General features: G+C 42.6%; 1 protein-coding gene across 4 annotated transcripts in view; it reads left to right on the forward strand.

Annotated features, from left to right (window-relative positions):
• The window catches only part of ELMOD1 (ELMO domain containing 1), a 60,612-nt gene that overhangs the window by 6,415 nt on the left and 32,155 nt on the right, over positions 1 to 22,042 (forward strand). Inside the window, exons 1-2 of one of the 4 annotated variants that reach the window (XM_052812833.1) lie at positions 4,487 to 4,598; positions 20,477 to 20,571. In XM_052812833.1, coding sequence (XP_052668793.1) covers positions 20,555 to 20,571 — 17 coding nt within the window. In that variant the 5' untranslated portion in view covers positions 4,487 to 4,598; positions 20,477 to 20,554. Of the gene's footprint in view, positions 1 to 4,486; positions 4,599 to 20,476; positions 20,572 to 22,042 lie in introns of those variants that run through there. The other 3 variants (XM_052812835.1, XM_052812838.1, XM_052812836.1) reach the window with 3 other exon arrangements.

The following is a 22,042-nucleotide window of genomic DNA, read 5'->3' on the forward strand; positions in this document are numbered from 1 at the left end:
ACCAGATTTCTTAAGCAAACAAAATTATATTGGAAATCTATTTTGTCATCCCACCCTTCTGTTCACCACAGCAGGATGGTTCTTTATAACAAAATTCTATAGTGTTCTGCAGCTCAATTGTAGGAATGCATTTGTGGGGGGAGGGTATCTGCAGGAAGTCCCCATACACCTGTCAGTCGCACAGGGGACAGTCCTAGGAATGGAATCAGCATCTGCTTGAATGTGCATGGAGATCAAAGAGAGGAGTCCGTCACTGAATCACATAATTCAGGATCATGCTTAAATCGGGAAAAGAAGTAAAACTTGTGGATTGAGATAAGAACGGTTTAATAGAACAGAAAAGAAGAAACTAACAATGATAATGATAACACTAATAACACGACAACAGTAATAATAAAAGGATTGGAATATACAAATGGTGCGCAGTGCAATTGCTCACCACCCGCTGATCAACGCCCAGTTAGTTCCCCGAGCGGTGATCCCCCCGCCCCCCACTCCCCCCAGTTTATATACTGGGCATGACATCACATGGTATGGAACACCCCATTGGCCAGTTTGGGTCAGCTGCCCTGGCTGTGTCTTGTGCCAACTTCTTGTGCCCCTCCAGCTTTCTCGTTGGCTGGGGATGAAAAGTTGAAAAATCCTTGACTTTAGACTAAACACTACTTAGCAACAACTGAAAACATCAGTGTTATCAACATTCTTCTCATACTGAACTCAAAACATAGCACTGTACCAGGTACTAGGAAGACATTTAACTCCATCCCAGCTGAAACCAGGACAAATGGTGACAAGCTGTGCTCAGACAAATGCTGTCCTCCCATCTGCACCTTTACCTGAGCATCCCATTCACATAGACTGTATAACACCTCCCAGAAGACATAGCTGGATGTTTGCTTCATGACATCCTACACCTAAGGTAATCTGAGCTTGATTCTTCTGTGAACAAAACCTGTAGTGATGATCAGACTCACTAATTACAACATTCTTTTGTCATCTGCTTGCTACTGGCTTTGGAAAGGCTCCATTTCACCACATACCAGTGTTTGGTGATTTCTTACACCAAGATCTCATATAGTTTCATATAAATGTTTGGGTTTCCAAATGACAAGAGGTGAGATGCCTTTTCCTGTGGAGTGAGGGCAAATAGGTGTTTAAACCGAAATCAGACTTCATGTGTTCCAGTAGGCAAGAGTACTAGGAGAAAGGTATGGCCTTTTTAATGCAAAGCTTTTCCCCACAAGCAAAAAAGTTTGATCAGCTCAGTCAGAGTAATAAAGAAACACAGCAGCTGGTCTTGCAGTACTTAATCCACTATTGTTCCTTTGATATCACAAGTATCATTATACATAGTATGCTTCCGTTACAATAATTTTCTTTTAAATGCACAGCACTGTCACTAGTTGCCTAATGTATTATGGTTTCTTAAATTACACTTAGGCTAATAGAGCCAGAAGATCAAACACTAAGAAATAAAAAATAAAAACTTTTAGCTGATCCACAGGTCTTAGGAAAAGAGCTAGCAGACTAAAGATGAGGGTGTGGTTTATCACACCCTGATAATGCCCAGCTGACAAAAGGGTCCCCTGATGCCCAGGGCAGGTGAGGAAGATTGAAAGCAGTCTGAGAAGGTTTTAATTTATGCTGAGAGTAGCCTGTTTTATCCTGAGTAAAACCTGAACAGATTGATAGTCTGGACTATAGTTTTTGAAAACTGAGGTAAGAAAGTCCCTTATGTAAATGGGGTGGTGGTGTGGTGTGTGTTTTTGTTCCTTCCTTTTCTTTCACTACTACAACTTTTAAGATTATTCTGGGAGTACTAGGATTGTTAGGTAAAACATATTCTTTCTTTTGTCTTTTTTAAATAAAAGAATACAAGAATACCTAAAGTATTTCTGCCACCATTTGTATTGTCACAAAATGAAAGAAGTTACTTGTTAAAAAGAAAACAATGCTATAAAAGTATTAACTAAAGTGTAAATCCTTATGGCGCACTTAATAGTGCTTGGGTGGTATGTCTTCTGAGAAAAGTGCTGGATGGTGTTGAAACACATTAGGTTCTTCACAAGAGCATAGCATGTGTACTTTTTATCAATCTTGTCTTTATCAGTAAATTGTGCAATAAGAGCTTCTATCCACAATAATAAGGGACCTGAGCTTTTGATTTTTAACCAACGTCTGAGCTAGGTATGTTGCTATCTGTTTTTTTGCTGCTTCTGTCACCTTCTTTCCAATGCTAAATTAATCATGTACGTGACCTTGCTGGTTTTTATTACGCATAGCAGGCTGTGTGAGCTATTGTTGGAAAAGTGTGATATTGCTCAACTAGTGGGGTCCTGTATCTAGTTCTTCTAATATGTTTTTCACTGGGACTTCTAAGTACAGGCTATATTTCTGCTGTCATGCACAGTTTCTTTTATTTGCCATAAATTAAAAATAATTATGCTGTTAGAAGGAAAGTACAGCATTGTAATATGTTCTGTAAGTGCTTATAATCAAAAGAGCTGGGGGCTTTTTAATCCAGGCTTTAAAATGCTGGTTTGCCTCAACTTTCCATAAGAACAATGGTGCTGAACGTAGGAGGCATAGTAATCTGGGTAACTTCCATCCCAAGATATTGAGTGAATGGGTACATCAAACTGCAATTTGATAACAAGGGTCTTGTAAAAAGACTGAAATGGCACTGCGTGACTACAGCATAGCTATGTGCTACTACGTGATTCCAGAGAATGGGTAGGAGGCCATCTGGAAACTCCAAACCTTTTGGTGTGATCCCCTAAATTTGCCATAGCAGTAAGGGACTAGATTCAATGAGCCTTTCCAGCTTACATTTTAAATTCCTCCACATTGGTGGACAAGAGTATAGCATCTGGGAAGGTAAGGCTACTTTGTAGCATGGATCTGGCTTTTCATGCTCATGATGCATCTTGCATAATTATGAATGAATTGTCTCTCAAAGCTCTGTTCCCAAACTTATTTTGGGAAGTGTAATTGAACTCTGCTCCTGAAGCCCCTGAAAATTCCCCAATACTGGGTTTACTCTGTTCAGAGATGTAGTGACCTGTGGTGGCTCCTCCAAACTTGTGCTAGAGCAGTTCTGACAGGCTTAGGAACTGAGACCAAGTATGTGTGAGGGGGCAGAATTCACTGGGATATAGTAATTGGAAAACTCACCATAACGTACGAGGCAGGAGAAAGAACTACTTTTCTAGTTTCATTGATGCATGGAATTAAGCTGGAAACCTTACTTCAATCTGCAAAACATGAGGCAAATAAGAGATAAGATAGTAAAGCTGCAGCCTGATACCCGTCATTTAGTGGGTTCCTTTGAGCATTGGACCTTGGCTGCTAATGGACAGCACGGCTGCAGCGGAGGCAGCTGAGACCTGTCCCTGCCATTCAATCAGCTCTGCAGATCGCAGCATCTGCCAGCCAGGTACATCAGGCGTGCTGATGTCAAGAAGTGGAAGAGGGACTATGTAGCTCTAGCTAGGAGGTGGATTAAGTAGCAGTCGTCTTTGCCTTGAGTGTAAGACATGCACAGCATTTCCTAGTTGTTAAATGTTTAACTTAGTGACACTAGCGTTTTCACTGTACTTCTTGAAAGTGACAGTTGATTATAGGATCAAAATGACTGAAAAAGGAGATTCAGAAGAAATTACACCATGCCCCTTTAACAGGCATGCAGAAAGCTATTTTCAGTTTAGGCATAGGAAACACTTTGAAAAAGAGGTTAATTAGTGTTTTCAAAGGACGTCTGAAAGCCCAAGACTATTGGACAATGTGGGGATGCCAATGTGTCCTGACAGCCTGCTTACAGCTTCAAAGGAACGTCTGGACAGACGCATGCAGCAGTAAGGATGAACAGAAGCACAGACTATTTGCCTAGTGGCAGTAGTTACAGCACTGGGCAACTTTAAATGATTCTGTGGACACTTCAGACAAGGGTCATTATTCTCTTGGAGGGGAGAGCCATATAAATAGACTAGCATGCCTGTGAGGCTGATTAGCAGATTTTAAACTTTGAAGATCAAAAGCCTTTGGGATATACTGCTGGGGAAGAAAGGACGCTGATCTCCTTGACAGGTAGGTGGGATGGGGTATGGCGGCAGGATGCCGACTCGCAGGATACTACCCTAGCTAGCCGGGATCTTAACACCTCGGAGATGTCCCCCGCTCTCCCGTAGGACCTTAACTGTACCCTTGTGGCTGGACTCCCCTCAAGCGCAAACAGGTATCGTCTTTCCTCGGCAAGCGTGGGGAGAACGGGAGGGGAGGTCTCGGAAATCCAGCTTAGTTTCGGGACAAAGGGAGGTCAAAAGGGGAGGAGAGGTGCATCCTTCGCCGGGGACCGCCGGCAACCGGCCCCTTCCCCTCCCCGCGGGGCGGGCTCGGGCCCCGCCGCAGCCTTCCCCCCGCGCTCGCCGGTAGGCGGCACCGCCACCCGCCTTCCTCCGCCTCCTCTTCTTCCTCCTCCTCCTCCTCCTCACCTTCGCCGGCCGCCGCGCCGGGTGACCCAGATCGCGGCGGCGGCAGCAGCACACCCGCGCGGCCAGGAAGGACGGCCCGGGACGGCGGGGATGGCGCGGCGCGGAGCGGTGAGTGCGCGGAGGCGGCGGAGGGCCCTGCCGCCGGTCCCGCGGGTCGCTTAGCGACGGGAGGCGGCTCCGGGCATCGCATCGCAGCCCCCTCCGCTGCCCCTCCCCCCCGCTCAAAAGGGAGCGAAGTTTTGCCCCTTTGAACGCGGGACGCTCCCTGGGAAGACCTTGCGGCGTAAGGAAACTGGGGGGACGCTGGGTGGTTTGCGCATTTGGGTTTTTTGTTGTTGTTTTAAAAAATTTTATTCATGTATTTTTTAACGCCCCCATCCTTTGTAACTGGCGAGGGGGCGGCTGGAGGAGGCCGGCGCTGGGCGGCAGCCAGGCGCACGGCTCTGCGGCTCCGCAGTGCGCTCCGCGCCCTGCCCCGGCAGCCCTCCCTGCGCCCGGGGCCGCCGGCCTGGCTTGCCCCGCCGCGCAGCTGCCCTGAGATCTGCGGACCTCAGTTACACCGACATGTGGACAGGATAATGATGATTTCCCCCCCCCCCCCCCCCCACGGCACGCTCTTCTTCCCTGCCTCCCCTTCGTCCCCCCGCATGATCAAGTTACACCTGCTCCCGAGTTAACTCTAGGATTGATGTCTGCAGGCTTTTATGTTTCTCTTTGTCCTGGCCGTTTCTGCTTTTCTTACCGTTTCCTTGAAAATGGCTAAAAGAGAGTAGCTAAAGTGTATGTCAGAATGGGGGCGCCGGGGAGAACGACACCTTCGTCCCAGTTCAGTCAACTCAACAGTCGGATCACAACAAGCTGGGTTTTGTGACAAAGGCGTTTGAAACAAGGGAGCCATTTTAAAAACTGAAAGAAATTTATTTTGTAGCTTGCATGCTTTAGTAAATCCAGGTTTTCATTCTTCTCTCTTCTGCCCCTCCCCCACTATCATAATTTATCCTAAAATGAAGTAGAACAGGAGAAATGGCATCTCTTAAATCCTGCATCATCCCTATGCACTACAGCAAGCTTACTGTTTGCCTTCTGTTTCAAACATTTCCTTATGCATTTTTAAAGATCATTGTTTGGTACTGGTAGATCTGTGAATAGTTGAAGCAGTTGAGTGGGCTTGTGCTAAGAACATCTCGTCTCCCTAAGATGAGAACAGCAAAAGACTCATTAAGTGTAGTAATTTGGTAGGTGTTGCATACTTATGTCTATTTAGCATATTTAGCAAAGTGCAAGTACAGAGATTTATTGAGTTTTAGGAGACCCTGCTTTCCTCTGACTTCCTTAAAAAATATGGACCACTGCATTTCCAAAACAAGCAGGTGGAGTTACATCTAGAAATGTGTTTTGACTTGTTCAATTCTCATAATTTGCATAACATTTTAAACAGTATTTCAACTAAAACTAACGCAAGACCACATTGCTGTAGTAATTGACTTATCACCAAGCATAATAGATGCTCAGAGACAGGAAGCCTATGATTTTCAGGAGTGAAATCATGTGACAGCATCAGATGCTGTATCACTCTAGACAGAAAATCAGCACAAAATACTTCCAGGAAAGCACTAAACAACAGGACAATCATGTAAGAGAATACATTTGTTAACTTTCCTGCTGGTTCACTGATACATAGTAAAACATGTTCTGCTAGTGTAAAAACCTGCTAGGGCTAAGCATATAACCAAAGTGTCTACAAATCCTTTGCCTGCTCAGCTCTTGAGACAGGGCTTTATTAGCCATGGGACAGCATCACATTAGTTGCATTGACACTTGTGAACCCAAGAATTTCCTCTGATCAAACATCTTTCTGTCACTCATGCCAGGGAATTACAGCCCCTTGAGCTAAGCTATACTTAAGCAGGGAAACTTCAGGGCTATGTTGCATGAGGTGGTTATTTTGTTATCTGTCATCTCCCGTGCACAACAGAGTCTTGCCACTGATTGCAGTGGTGGAAGCAGAGAAAATGCTGTTGCACAATTGCTAGTGTGTGCAGGGTTCCAGACTGCTGCCTGTATTTAAATCATCTTGTATTTTAAAGCTGTCTGGAGAACTTGTACTTAAAGCTAAGCTGTGATCAGCTGTAACCAAAGTTAACAAAAATTCTGTTTAGTTGTACAGACAGGGCATAAGTGCTATACAGAGGCAGGCAAGCTTTATTTTTCCCAAGGGGTCATTTGAAGTGTTAGCAGAAAATTGCAATAAGAGCAAGCTCGGGCTGCCTGGAGATCAAATCTTGTTGGATTTAATGCCCTCTGGCTCATGAGACTTTTTTTTTTTTTTTTATGAACATCTGCTTAGCCGCCTTGATTGGAAAGCTTGCTTTATTTGACATTCCTTTGAAATCTTTTGCTTGGTGATGTAGGCCAAAAGACTGCATGAAATATGGTACCCTTCTTGAATGGAAGCTTTGGGAAGGAGGCAAGAAGAGTAAACTCCAGGGTATGGTTTGCTGGAATGTGGGAAGGAAGCCAGGTGGTGAGATTCCAATCAGGAAAGAAGGATAAAGTAGGGGAAAATAAAATGAAAAATGAGACTGATATAAAAAGATGTGGAGAATGGTTGTAGTAGTGCAGGACTGAGGCTGTGGTTCGGGCTTAGGATCCTCAGCATCCACGTAACATGGCATGAGATCAGCCACATAACTGAGCTGGAGTGCTGAGCTGTGCTGCACCACAGGGTTTGCCAAGCCTGAGCCCAAGGTGGAAAGAGTAGTCTGATGGCAGAGGCTGTGGGAGCAGCTTCCCGAGTCATTTCTCAGTGGTACATGGGACTGTGTGGGCAATCCTTTTCAAGGCAAAGCAAGCATTTCTGTGGTAAACTGACCTGTTTGACTTTGCCTTGAAACAAATTATGGATATGTTTACACTAGCAATTTGGCTCGTGTCCAGCTTGAGTATCTGTCACATCCTCCGGAGACCTTCTCCAGTTGCCTTGTGGCTGTTCAGGTCTTGGAGCAGTCTTGCCACAAGAGACCTGAACTCTCCCAATGAAACTGAACCAGGACCCCTGCTCTGGGAGCACTCCCAGTCAATTACTGAGTCTTGTGTGAAAGATACTGGTTTCTTAAAAGTACCTCTCAGCTGTAATTGAGTGAGCAGTTCTCATCCACTTTAGCATAAAACCAATGAAGAGCCCCACACCAAGTTTGTTAGCTTCAGGCATTTCTGGCAGTTCATTCTGGAGTGCTATTTCCCACTCCCCTGCAAAATGTGAGCAAACACTTCTCAGCTTTCTGTTACAGCTGAGAGGCCCTTCAAGAAGATAGTTTCCAGCACTTACAGTGGGTATAGTACCTGAGTGGAACCATGTGGTTGGGCATGGTGTTTTTAACATGTCCCAGTCTGTCTGTAGATCCTCAGACTGAGCACTCTATTCTGGTTCAGCCAGCTACGGTCACAGATGTACAAAGGAGCCTGGAGAATAGGAGAAATATGGGAGATGCAAAGACTGGAACTGAAAACAATTGGCAGACTGAGCAGGTGAAGTTGCAACTTGTTAGAGCAGATTTAGGAGGTATGGGATACTGTGGTCCTCATGACTGTGTCTATAGAAAATGGTGCGTACCTGTGAGCTCTCCCCTCTTTGGTGGTATTGTACCTAGAATTATTTCGCAGGCATTTTTAGTTTTAATATACATGTCTACACTAATGTTTTAGCTGAGACAGGGAGTGTGTTTTTTGAAGCAAATGTTCCAGTTGTCCATGCCTTTTTGTTCTTCACCTCACTTTGTGGACTAGTCTTGGGGCACCTGAGAATAAACAGGAGGAACTGTTTTGGGAGCACATCAACTGCAACCTGGCATTCAGTCCCAGGGACCAGGTTGGAGCTACTCCAGCATCCGTACTGGGTGTTTTGTTTAAAAACAAACAGCCTTTCCTCCATCTACGTAGTTTCAATTTCAAATGCTTGGCACCACTTTTTTTCATCAGCAGAGCCACTTCTGTTGGTCTGTGCTATGCACTGATGTAGCTGTAGGTCCTGTGGTAGGTATATATTTTGCCCCTCCAGGGAAGGATGCTTGGGTAGAGAGATTAAGGGACAGGACAGACCCAAGAAAATTAGTTACATGACGTCTTGTCTCCACAGCTCCCTGCATCATACTGCTAATCCACTCACAGTTAACTGATGTCTTCTGAAGGTGCATAAGGAAGAAAGGCTGTTCCTGTAAAGAATGCTTATTTAGGACTGTGTACAACTGGCTATCAATTTCACAAACATAAGAGTTATTCCTTAGTCTATACACCATCTGCCACACAAGCCCATATTGTGTGCCTGTGTCTGAATCTGCCAAAAGTGAACTGATAAGTTTCCTAGGACCCCAAAATTCTGATGCTACTGGGATCAGTATATTGAACAAGGGCTCCTGTGGCCGATTCCAGATTGCACAGATAATGAATGGAAGTTTTGCCACTGATTTTTTTTTTTCTTCTTTTTTTTAGTAGTCTTATTTATATATTTAAAAACAAAAATAAATCCCTACCTTTCATTGTCCTCCAGGATGCTTCAGGTATTGAGACTTGTCTGTGGTGTCACAACAACTTGTTACTGCGTTGATAATACTTGCACAATTGGGTGGGCATGCAGGTGATATGAATTGGGCACCTTAGTGCAAAGCAGTCCTGTGGTCATGGAAACTAGTCCTCTTCCATAGCTCTGGTAGGCAGTTATAAGAGCAAGTCTCTTGTTCCTCTCCCACTCTGCTTTCACAAAGCCACATCCATATCAACTTTGGCTTGGATGCTTGCCATCAAACAGGCTGTGCCTCTGAAACACTAAGATCAATGTGGGGTTTGTTAAATTTGGGATTGCTAGGCCTTCACGCTGTCAGTGTTAAGGCAGCCTGAGGAGAACAGATGGATTGAAGGAGGAAAAGAGGAGTTGTTGCTGAACTGAGTGAGGAAGGGAAAGGAGTGATGGTGTTCCCATAGGAAGATATGGAAAACAGGACATACCTTGGGCACAAATTAAGAAAAGGTCATGGAATCTGCCCCAGCTATTTGGTGGGGAACCACAACAATATCTCCCCTTTGGAAGGGAAAAATGTTTCAGCTTTTTTTTTTTTATACTATAGGCTGTTTTAGTGAAGTGGCTTTTCTTCCCAGCCCTGCTTATTTATTGTGTTGTAGGAATTATTTTAAACTTGGGGGGGAGGGGTAGGGGAGGGTATTTTTCTTCTAGAGTGGGAGGTGAGTGGTGCAGCATGAGCAAGGGAGGGCTCTTGCTCTTGTGCATCTTGAACACCCAATTAACATCATATGCAAACCAAGCAATTCAGGACTAGTTCTAAAGCATAAAACATGAGATTGTGGTCATCGTTCAATCCAAAAACTAACCAAACAACAACAACAAAACCACAAAACAAGAACAAAAAAAAACAACCAAAAAACCCACTGAAAACAACCAACCCACTGAATCTGGGCAAAATTTTGGTCTGCCAGTTGTGCTATATCATACAGGTTACCATCTCAAGGATGAGATCAGTTCATAGTACTGAATTATTACGGGTGTATCTGCTGCAAGTATTCTGGAAACTTGTTTTATTTATTTTCTTGTAGAATTTTTTCTGACTATTGCTTTACACTTATGAGGTAAAGGGTAGGACTATAAAAAAACCATACGCCCCATTATTCTAAGTAGAAGGAGATGCTGAAGGAAGAAGACTTTCACTGTTGCATTGTGTTAAGAGTAAGTGTATTATGGCAATGCTGTCAATCGTACTGTCCTAGTTTGTATTCTTGGCTCTGCTTTGCTCTTCTTCACGCTCGGTAATGGTGTTGCAGGAACAGTTTCCAATGGTCTTCATGTCTCTTCTGTCTCTTCTCTTCCCACATTGCCTTTTCCCCTCTTTCCAATTTTCTGCTATCAAATCTTTGCCAGCATCCTTTTCTGTCTGAGACTGAGCACCTAAAAGAAAGCAAACACCCAGTAGGACCAAGCAGGAAGTGGCAGAGGGAAGGAGAGCACCACGGCACCTCACAATTCCCATGCCACTGACTTTTTTTTATACTTGGTTGAGAAAGGGCATCTTGTGCGATTACCACATAAGGTTGGTTCCTGGGCCATGCCTGAAAATGTTTTGTAAGTCTTGCTTACCAGGTGGTATAACTTCATTGACCTTCAAACCATTCTTTCCATGTTTATCTTTTGCAGATCTTCCTCACCTTTTTCCTTTTGTTTCATCATATCAGAGGGGTGTTTGTGTTACTGTATCCCTCCTTGCTATGAATGTCCCTGTCACCAAACTCCATCCTAGCTTTCTTTTTCCTCTACTTATAGAAGCAGTGCTTGATTTTGGTGCTGCTTGGAGTTAGCTTAAGCTACAGAAGGGTGAAGTGAGTCTTAATACAGTCACTTTTACAGTTTTTCACAACCTTTGTTGATAGAAACTCAAATTTGGTAGGATACTTGTGACTCTTCCAAGTTGAAGAGTCAACTGGTAGCTGCTGGTACATAGTCTTTCTGAACAACAGATTTGGGAAAATGTCCCTAAATTTTCCCAAAAATGATTTTTTTTTTTTTTAAACCATGTTGCCATTCAGACTTTTCTCTAAAGAAGGTCTTAAACCTGTTTCAACCAAAGCGTGGAGTTTGCAATACTTATTGCAGAAACTTAAGAAAACTCTCTGGTTTCCATGGGTAAATAGATTATTTCTCCCACTTCTCCTCACTCCAGACATTGGTAAAACCAGAGCAATCTACCCTGCACATGTTCTTCTGGGCAGCAAGTGTGTAACCAGAGATTCCAGCAGGGTCATGTATTTGGAGCTGTCCTGGTTTCCTGCCGCTTGGGATGCAGAACATCTCGCTGAGCAGCAAACAGCAGATGAAATAGTAGGCCATGAAGTTTGCAAAAAAAACCTGCAGTGGGATTTTTAGTCCTCTTGTCTGTAGGTTAAGTATGTTGCTCATTTATTGTGGTCCTGGTGCAGATTGCAGGACTGCAGGCAGCTAACAGGTGGTGCATAACACTTGCTGTAGGATGCTCACAGTTTCACAAATATGGTGCTTCATGACATCATCTAACTGCCTTACTGCATGGGAGGTCATTATTCTTGAATCCTGTCTTAGAGAACAGTGCGTCTGTAAAATTACAGAAGGACATGCAGAAACTCTCATGTACCCTACTCTTGTGTGTCGTCTCGGAGATCTGTGGAAAAGTTGTCACTTTCATGCCAAAGTAATCCGGATACAGTGAAGGGAAAACTGGGCACCACATGGAACAATTTTCTGTTAGATCAGTATGAATTGTGTCTGACCTTCACCAAGTTCCTGGGTAAATAAATTGCATTATGCTCCTCTAGCCTGAAAGCTTTGTCTGGCCTTTGCCCTGACACCTCTGGTGTGCTTGTCTTAATTTTTTTTTTTGTTGTTAGTTAACAAAATAAACATGAAAGTCCTTAAATATACATGTTTTCAGGCTGGTGCTTGGTGTGAGATTGTATTGATCTGAATGGCTTAATTAACTCTGCCTGGTCCAAGCAAATATAACAGGTGTTGGAAAGGTAGGAGAAAGGATAGAGAGCAAGCATCTCTGGTGTAACTCTATTGACATTGCAGATCTGCCTGTGACCCATTGATAGGATGATGTTTCTTCACCACAAACTACTGTATGTTAGGAATTAGTAGGGCTCTAAAGCAAATCTAGACTTCAGTTAATTTTGGTGGCAAGTGAATACTTCATCTTTGCCTTTTACCTTGTACCCTCCTCTCATCTAGGCAATGAGGTGGAAACCAAGAAGGGAAGGCAAAAGAGCATCAGTCATTCACTTTTGGAAATAGTAATTTTGGTTTTTTTCCATGGAGCTTCTGCAGTAATTAGTCCAGGAGCTAACCAGGCAGCCTCTCTGGATTTTATGCATCCAGTCCTGTAGGATTTATTCTAAACTTGAAGGAATATTGCTACAAAGTGTGATGTTTTATTTAGAACGGACTTCCCTGCAGTACAAGCTGTTGTACGGTTTGTCTGGAAACAGAGCAAGTAGGCCAGAAACATTGCACTGCAGACCATGTAAGCACACACGAGTCACCCAGATGATGATGCTGTTCTCCTGGGTGAACTCATCAGTGGTCAAGTGAAAGTTCATGAGAAGCGTCTAAAAGTGATGCCTTTTTATAATGCATGAAGGGGTGGGGGGAAGTTGCTGTGGGTTGAAGGCTGTTTTCAAGCACGAGACTTCATTTTTAGCTGATATCATCTGCTCAGGCCTCTTTTGGATAAAATACGCTTTCCTCAATAAGTAAAGTAAGCTTGTTAAGGATGGAAACATTATAGACAGAGATGACACTTGGATACTTTTAATTCCTGTTGAAGTTAAGCATCTGATTAAGTTACTAGAAGTTTACAGTACTCTGGGATATGGAGAGCTTCCTCTGCTTTTTAACTTTGTATTTAGTATTAGAAATAGAATGTACCCAGTGAAGTCTTCACTGGTGACCTGAAGTGACTTATAATTTTGTCCTCAACATCTTTCAACACTGTGATAGAGCAGAGCTAATAGAAATTGGTAAAAGTAGATTAGTGCCATAGTTCTGCACACAAAATATGTCTGTATCCATGTACATCTCCTTTGCTGTATTTTGGGGATCTAGTTTGCTTTAAAAAGTCAGTTACAGAACCATAACCTTTTTCTTTTAAAGGGATCAACCATGAACTGTGGAGATGCTTCTACAATGCTGAGTTTTGATTTGATGTTATCTTCATCAAACTGGGTTATCAGTGAGCAAAAATCTACTGAGGAATTGCAGTGTGTAGGCTGAACTGGATGGTGTTAGAGGTCACTTGCCATGTGAGATTTTACAAGTCTTGAACCCAAATGCAGTCCTATGTGACTGTGTCTTACAGGTATTGTAAGACCCTCTTGATGCTTCCTTGTTTCTGTCTCATATCTGTGATGCTATTTACCACTTTAAAGAGGCAGTAATGGACAGAAGTGAAGTGCTAAGTTAGGACTACAAAATTAGAGACTTTCAAAGCACTGTTCTGTGGCTTGGGAGAAGGGGCTTTTATGCCCTCCTGCCCCCCAACTCTGTTGTGATTTTAAGCTTTTATTCAGGGCTCTTTCTTTGTGTTGCTTAATTGTGTTGTATGTGCTCGTGCTCATGGGCTTTTTTAGAGAGGACTAAAATTCAGTGAATTTCTACTTCGTGTCTTTCCCTCACTCTCCTAGTGAAATACAGAAACATAAAATGTCAATGTGTGATGGAGATTAGGAGAGGAAAAAGATCTTATTACCTGTGACAGTGTGACTGAAGTCAAGTCTTACTTATTAGCTTCATCAATCAAGTGTGACATTTTGTTCCAAGGTTTTATTCTAAAGAATGCTTGAAGTTGAATACCTGCATCCTGGGCACATGGAAATGGAAATACTGTTCTGTACTGAGATGGGAAACGGAACTCACACAAAACAGGCATCCACTGTTGATCTTTGAGGTGGCTCCTGCCAGTGGCTGCATCTGTTCGTGTCAGGCAAAGCCACTTCTGAGCCAACACAAAGTGCTTTTGAACTCCATGGAACTGGGGTTTGATACAACCTGTTCCTGAGAGCCTTTTTGGCAATAGAGCCGTTTCCCAGGATGCGTTCTGAGCTGGAGAGGTCTATGTACTGTTCTTACTATAACATTCAAAGACGTATAAATGACTATGCTGCAATTGAGATGGTCAAAGGTTCTCTGTTTTTACTGGGCTTTTAAATATATTTTTAAGTTACTTGCATGCATGCCCAAAGGTAGAATAAAAGTTGGAATGTGCAAGTAGGTACGTGTCTACCCCATATAAAGCCTGACAAACAATACCTGCTGAGAATTAGTATGGCTTGACCAAACTGGGATCCTAGAGTCATTGGGGTTTTATTTGTATTTGGGGGGTTTGTGTGTTATATTAATACTGGCAGGACTCTTGCAGACTCTTATTCTTGAATTGTAGGTCCCTTAAAATGACTTGTTTGTGGTCAAACTGAGTGGTGGAGGCTTTTGGGTGGGAGCGGTGGGGAGACATGAGGTAAAGGGAGTAATCTTGTTCCATCTACAAGCTAAGCTTTTTTTCATGGGAAACACTGCAAATTATACGGGATTTTAGTGAGAAGTTAGTAGGTCTTAAACTAATAAAATAGCAATGACTTAGGAACGCTGTCTGTTATATAGAGTACTTGGGTATCACTCAGAATATCTGAGAACTCCCCTTAAGAGTGACTGTGGGGAAAGCAGAGAATCAAAGGCTGGAAGGGACCTCAGAGGGTCTCCAGCCCAACCTCCTGCTCACAGCAGGGTCAGCTCTGAGGTCAGGCTTCTCAGGGCTTCATTCAGTTGGGGCTTGAAACCTCAAAGGTTCAGGCTGCACAACCTCTCTGGGCAACCTATGCCACTGCCTGACTGTCCTCTTGGGGAAAAATTTTCACCTTGTATCCAGGCTGAACCTCTCCTGTTTAAGTTTATGCCTGTTGTTTTTCACCTTCCTGCCCTGCATGGCTATGAAGAGTCCATCTAAAACTTCTCGATGGCTCCCCATAGGCACTGGAGGTTCTGTTAGGTCATGCCAAAGCTGTCTCTGCCCTGGGCTGAACAAGCCCACCTGCCCCAGCCTCCCCCAATCATCTCAGTGGCCTCTGCTTAACTCTCTCCAGTTTTTTGGTGTCTTTTTGTGTATTGCTGGGGCCCAAAACTAGACTGTGTCTAAATGTTGTCCAAAGAGTGCTGAGCAGAGGAAGATAATCTCTTCCCTCAATCTACTTACTGGTTCTGCTTGTATTCATGCAGCCTAGGGTGCTGTGGTCTGGCTTTGCATACTGCTGGCTTGTGGCCAGCTTGCTATCTGCCAGGGCCTCAAGGGACATTCATAACGTATATCAGCTATTCTTCCCCTTTCTAATTCTAGTTATCGCAGATTGGTGTTCAGGATAGAGAAGCATTAACATTCCTATTGGGGGAAAAAAAAAAAAAAGAATATAGAGTAGCAAAACACTTTTGGTGACATAAGGCTCAGGATTGTTGTCCCTCACAAATAAATACATGTAGGCTTTTGAGGTGAGTGAGGGATAGGTAGCAACCCAGGATGCTACTGGAAAGAAAAGTTGCAACCTGAAATCAACATCATGATGGTAGTTGGTGGTATTCAGCTCAGAAGAACCTTCTCTGAAACTGTAGGAACTAAACCTAAAAATAAATGAGTGATTTTTTTTTTTTTCTCTCCGCTCAAGATGACTGATGCAATTACTGCCTTCTACTTCAAACATATGTCCCCCCCCCTTTTTTTTTTTTTGTGAGGAGGAAAGTTGGGATGAACTGTAATCTAATGATCCACATGAAGTCCTATATTCAGCCTGCTCATCTTAATTGTTATGATGATTTGTCTCTTCAGCACAGCTATTCTTTCTTTATAATTAGAATATAAACCTTCTAAAAATGTTTGCAATATGCCAGGTAAGTCATTAGCTTGCAAGACAAACATTAGGAAGAAAGCTCCCTTGGTTTTATATGTTACTCTGCAAATATGGTGATTTGTGTTATTTAACACAATTTTTTCCCTCAGCTGTATCTGTAGCTTTCTTGAAGAGAAACAAAGCAAACTGTCAGCTTCAGATAAAGAGGTGACTTTTAAGGCTTACTGTTGACTTCTTTCAGCCTCCAGCAACTGTTAACCTTTCAGATTGATGCATGTTTTGCTATACTACTTAAAAGATCATAAAGTCACAGGAATTCAAATACTTAATGTTTATTTAAGGAAAGATCCATTTATATTTTGAGAGAGATCTTGCAATAGTGCTGCTGTTCTATGGGATTGTCGTAGTACTGCTTCTCTTCCAAGAAAAGCTGCAGCTAGTTTTACAAGGGGAAACTCCTGTCTAGTTTAAGATAAACTGGATGAAACAATTGGCAGTGAATGGGTACATGGGTGTGTTGTTGGAGGGAGGAGGAGGCTGATTTTTGTGGAAGTGGTGTGGTACGGGATACAATCCTGCAAGCTGAGAAACTAAAGCATATGGGAGATCCAAACAGTGTCCTTGCTCTGTCATCCTCACTCTAGAGCCTTAGAACATGAGTATCTTCATGCCAAGGAGCAAACTTTAAACATTGGTCCAAGAGGTTTTCAGTGGTGGATCTGTGGTGTTGGTGTGAGCTACTTCTAGGGAATTAATGAAAGATAGTTAATGAAATCAAACCTACTTGTCTTTAGGCTTACTCCAGCCGCATAACTTAAAAACAGAAAAGGCTGAAAAGCTGCAAAAGGAGAAGAGGGGAAGTATCTTGCAGGTTCCTTACTGAGAAAATGTGAGTGTCTATAGCTTAAAGCTGGAACGTTTTCTTAGGCTGCAGAAAAACACAGCAGCAAGTTCACATGAGTGAAACTATGTAAAAGTGCAAACTCAGATTCTCAGAGTGGTGGGTGGGTGCTGCGGCCAACAGGCTGCTCCCCACTGGGTACCTGCTGGCTCTGGGCGTCCTGCTGGAAGTCTGGCACTTTCTGACAAAAGTAGTATTTCAAAAGTGCAGGAAGTTGAGTCTTCAGAAACTTGTATTTCAGTCTCCCCAAATCCATAACTGCTGTCAAACCGCTCAACTAAATTGTATAATTGTTGTGTTCTTTCTTTCAACAAGCTCACAAATATTCATTACCCTGATCATCTATCACTTGTAGAAATATTTTTCTCATATGTGTCTTCCTTTCCCACAAGTGGACCTTGAAAGCCTTCCTGATCTGCAGACATCCAACTTGCTGAGGAAACTCTTTCCTTAAGGAAACAGGAGGCTGTAAGTCAAGTCCCTCTCCCTGACCACAAATGCTTTTTCTCTAAGCACACCTAATGGCAATTGACTGAAACTTTTCAGGCAAACTCCGAAGTGGTGTAAATGTTGTCCAAAGCTATAGCTGTTCTTGTTCACTGGGATGCTGTGACAAATTTACTGGAAGTAAAATAGAGTACTAGTTTATTTTGTATGGGATTCTATTTCTTTTTTTTCACTTAAAAGAAATCTACTACATTTTGAGAGGAAAAGATGTTGGCAGAAATTGTTGGCTCTACGGGTTTATGAATAGTTGAATTTACTCAGCTGTGAATTGTGGTAACAATCTTTTTAAAGAATTTAAATACTGTTTTCATCACAGAAAATCTTTACTGAACTCCCCTAGAGGATCACTCATGGAGGTATATGTAAATGGTGAATGCTGCCCTCCAGTCCTGCTTGTCTAAAGATGACTGTAAATTCTCGCCTTCTGATTTGGCTTCCCAGTCTAGTCTGGATGTCAATAGCTTAACATCATGTGTATGTGTGTGTCCATGTAAGTGATATGTTGCAAGAATTGCAGACCCTGGCATGAATTTCTATCCTTGTACTTAGCAGATGACAGCACTTACAAAGCCTGTCTGCCAGACATTAAAGTAAACATTTACCTTAAGAACCAAGACAGCAGCATAGACTCTCTGTACTTTTGTTTGTGCTGGAAGTCTTGCCTCTAGGTCTCAAACTTTCTTGGTAGAGTCAGGTGGAATTTTCTTGCTTTGTGCTCCAGTGGAGGAAACTGCTTTTGAAGCCATAGCCTTTCTATGGACCTGGTTATTGGCTGGGCCTGTGCTGTAGGGGACTAGCTGTTGAAGCCTGCAGGGTGAACTTGTCCTTTCCAAGCTGGAGTGTTTTGATGGTGACTTCTGTGGCATCAGGACTTCAGCTGTAAAGTTGCATTCTAGTGACTCCCCCCACCCCCTTTTAATTAAAAGGAGAGAAGAAGGAGAATTTTTCTTGTAATTCCAAGGATGGGCTTTTAAAGACATCCCAAACTGGCACTTTGTAACCACTTGTCATGCTTGTTGTGTCATTTAGTTATGCTTTTCCTTTGCAACTAAAAATCTTCCTTTGAGTTTAGCTTTCTGGGTAGAAGGCAGGGGTTTATGAACAGCAACGTTGACTTCTTAAAATACAGTTTATGAAACAGTCTAATTTTTAATGAGCATTCAAAACAAATTTATAATTGGATGTAGCTGGTAACTGTTCTTGAAGGGAGAGTATCTTGAAGCTCCTACCATGCCACATTTGGATGAACCAATTCTGGAGTTTAGGCAAGTGGAACTTCTCTTCCCTTTAAAGCAGTAGTAAAGAAGCAGCATCATTTTCAACAAGGACTTTGATCAGAATCAAGGAGGAGCTGACCTCAGAGGCTGAGGCCAGCACACACTTTTAGAGGGGGTTGATTTGACAGCTCCTGGCACTTCTGGAGTGTTCCTTACACTGCTGCCCTTATGGGTCAAATATTGTGGTGAAGCTTCCTTTGTTCAAGTTGATGCTAAAAAGCTGAGACTCAGCTGTGAGAATCTTTCACAAACTGTATCTTTTAAACAGCAAATTATTAGACTGGAGAAGGGGAGCAGGTTACATCCCCTCTAGTTTTTGCTTATCTTCTGTGCTCCCTGTGCTTGCTGTTGTCGAAGACCTATCAAAAGCTGTAGCAGGAAGTGTTAGGAGCCTGCCTACTGTGTTCATTAATGAACCAGAGTTTGATGTTAGCATCACTCTGCCCTCGCAAGCAGGTGTCACTGCAGCCAGCACCAATTACAGCTGTATTCAGGGGACAGCAACATGATTCAGCCAGTCAAAAACAATATAAATGAATGAAGCTTTCACAGTTCAGGGATTATATATTTTTAGAAAGCTGTATGTGATGTAATCCAACAAGATAGCTGCATTTTTCTCAACTTAAATGCTTGTTCTGTTCCTGTCAGCAGGCAACAGCATAATGTGAAACTTGCAAGTTACAAAAAGGAAAGAATATGAGAACAAGGTAGAGTAAGAAGATTTTTATCCCATCAGTGCTGATAGGTCCTGCAAAAGAAAATACATTTGAGGTCCTCTAGATTTATAACTTTGTGACAAAAAAGGCTAGATTTTTTTGAAGGCCTTCAGGTACTTTCCAGCATGCTGCATGCAGTGCTAATGAAACATGGGGTCTTAAATGATTTCTTAACAGCAGAGCTTTCATTCAGGCCTTTGTGTGTGGTTTGTACCAGTACAGAGCTTGAAAGGGCGGTCTTGCTCCCTTTAAGTCTTGGATTAAGCTGTCCCAATAGCAGACGTGTAGCAGTACCCTGTTTTCTGGCAGCAAGTAAAGATGTCTTATTGCCTTTTACAGGATATAAAAAACAGTAAGCTGAGAAGTCTGCATCTCTTAGTCAAATATCGCTTGTATGTGAATACTTCATTGTAGAAACCTGAAGTAAAGAGGGTGGTGACTGGGGAGAGTCTGCAGTACATGGGCAGGGTTGTATTTATGATGTTCCTGAATTTTTCCTGTTCCTCTCCTCTACTGGAACTAAATGGTAATTGTAATAAAAATTAACTGTAGGACACCAGATCTTAGAATGGATGGGCAACCTGGTCAACTGTATCTATTTTTAAGACATCATATGTATCACTTAATAAAGTTGGTCACCCGGAAAACTGATTACCTGACATCTCTTATAGTGAATTAAATCAGGACCCAGTAGCAGCTCTTTGCTTACATGCTACTCTTACCCAAGGTCTCCAAATGCTGTTGCAAATTCTGGGGAACAGAGGGCTTTTAACAGCAGAGTGAGCCGAGTGTCTCTTGAAACTGCCACTTGGCAGCTGCTGTGAGCCAGACAGGTGTTTGAAGAACACGAGAAGTGTTTGAAGTTCTCCAGATTTTTCTTTGAGCTTTCTTACTTATTTCTGTACTCTTATTCAAATTCTTTACTCCTTTTCTGAGAAGAGACATGGGTAGTGTAGTCTGGTCAAAGTATATGCTCAGGCTGAAGAGTGTAAACAAATTACGATTTTTCACTTTGCTTTTATTGACGTGAGTTTTCTTAACATCTTTCCCATGTATTTCCATAGATGTTTGTTTTAAGAGTAATTTAGAAAACTGAAGTACCACTTCTTTTTCTTTTTTTTTTTTTCTGTTAGTAAATACATCTCAATTCTATTTCTACAGCACTGATATCACCTGCAAAGAAGAGGTCATCAGTGATCAATAGATTACGGTTCTAGCAGCACAAACCAAACGGTCACCATGAAACACTTCCTAAGGTAACTGTTCTGTACTTTTTAAAATATGTTAAATTATTCTAATTACTTCTATACTGCAGTGAGTGAAGTGTTTTAGCTGTTACCAGTGGTACAGAAGGTGTAAACTAGTTTATACTAGATTGGTTTCTGTTCACCTAGATTTCACTATTTAATTGAAGTTATTTTAATTTAAAATTTCCTTTCCAGTTCTTTATAGAAGCAAAGAACGTGGGAACTGTCTTGTGGGATTGGAGCAGTGATGTTTCAAATCGGTAGTGCCTAATATATCAGGGGAAAATAGGAGAAACGGTAACATAGAACAAAAATGTTGGGTTTTTTCTTTCCCATTCTTGTCTGCTGTCTGGATTTTTGGAGTGTTATTTGTGAAAGTGGAGAAGGGGAGAGGCTTGGTGAAGATGTGCAAATGTTTTTGAAGCTGATTGTGTTCAGTTTGGGGAGAAATGTCTGTTACTTGCTCCTATGTATGACTTGCAGCTGTTTCTCTAAACCAGGGGTGGAATGGGGAACTTGCAGACACCAGCTGTAAGTACAGAAAGCCCATGTTGTCTTTGTTCTGTAGTCAGTGGAGAGAATTGAGGACTCCTAGAAACTAATACAGATCAAGAGCTTAATTTGTGTATAAACCAAAGAAATCATATTTTCTCTCGATGGGAAAAACCTTTTCAAGAGAGCTGAAACGTGCTTCTGTATAGAGCATCTGTCACTATATTTTTCTCTCTTTTTTGACTGTTTATAGCAAAGAATCTTATACACTATGGATATCGGCATCATTACCTCTAGGCTGATCATCTGTAATGATTTTGCTGCCAAGCCAGCCTTGGCTTAAGCATTTCTGTGGAGTGTTTGGGTCAGTTTCCTCAAGTATCTTGAACTAGCTGCAAAAGGACTCTGTAAGCAGGATACACGCAAGTTAAAAGTATAAAGCAATTATTTATTTGCCAACACCCATGAAAGACAGCTAAGACTTAATGAGCCACTAGGCTAAGTGTTACTGTGCTCACCACCCTGATGGTCACCAGTCAGGAGGGAAAGGATTGGCCCCTGCAATTCTGTCCCAGATCCTAGATGGTCCCAAGTCTTTCACCAACTCCATTGATACTGGTCCAGTGACTTGATGGCTGACAACTAGCCTGGCTAATGTCCCTGCGGTGCTTTTTCCCTTTACAATTTTATAATGTCCCATGCTGGAGCCTTCCTTGGATCCTGCTAATGATTTTCATCTCGGCAGTCCTACCTCTAATTTTTACCTTTCTTTCTCCGTACAGACTTGCTCAGCAGCCTGGCGCAAGGTCACAAATTGGTGCCATATGGGATCTGGGCTGTGAATCCTGCATAAATGGGACCATCCTGTGGGAGGGGTGGGAGCCTCTAGCTGGGTTCACAGAGGGTGTTACAGCTTGCCCTCATAATGGCCTGGTATCTTTTGAGCATAATGTAATTTTGCTCCTTCCTGATTGAGAAGCTGAGCTGC

This window comes from Harpia harpyja, chromosome 17 (genome assembly GCF_026419915.1).
Source record: "Harpia harpyja isolate bHarHar1 chromosome 17, bHarHar1 primary haplotype, whole genome shotgun sequence".
Taxonomy (NCBI): Eukaryota; Metazoa; Chordata; class Aves; order Accipitriformes; family Accipitridae; genus Harpia; species Harpia harpyja.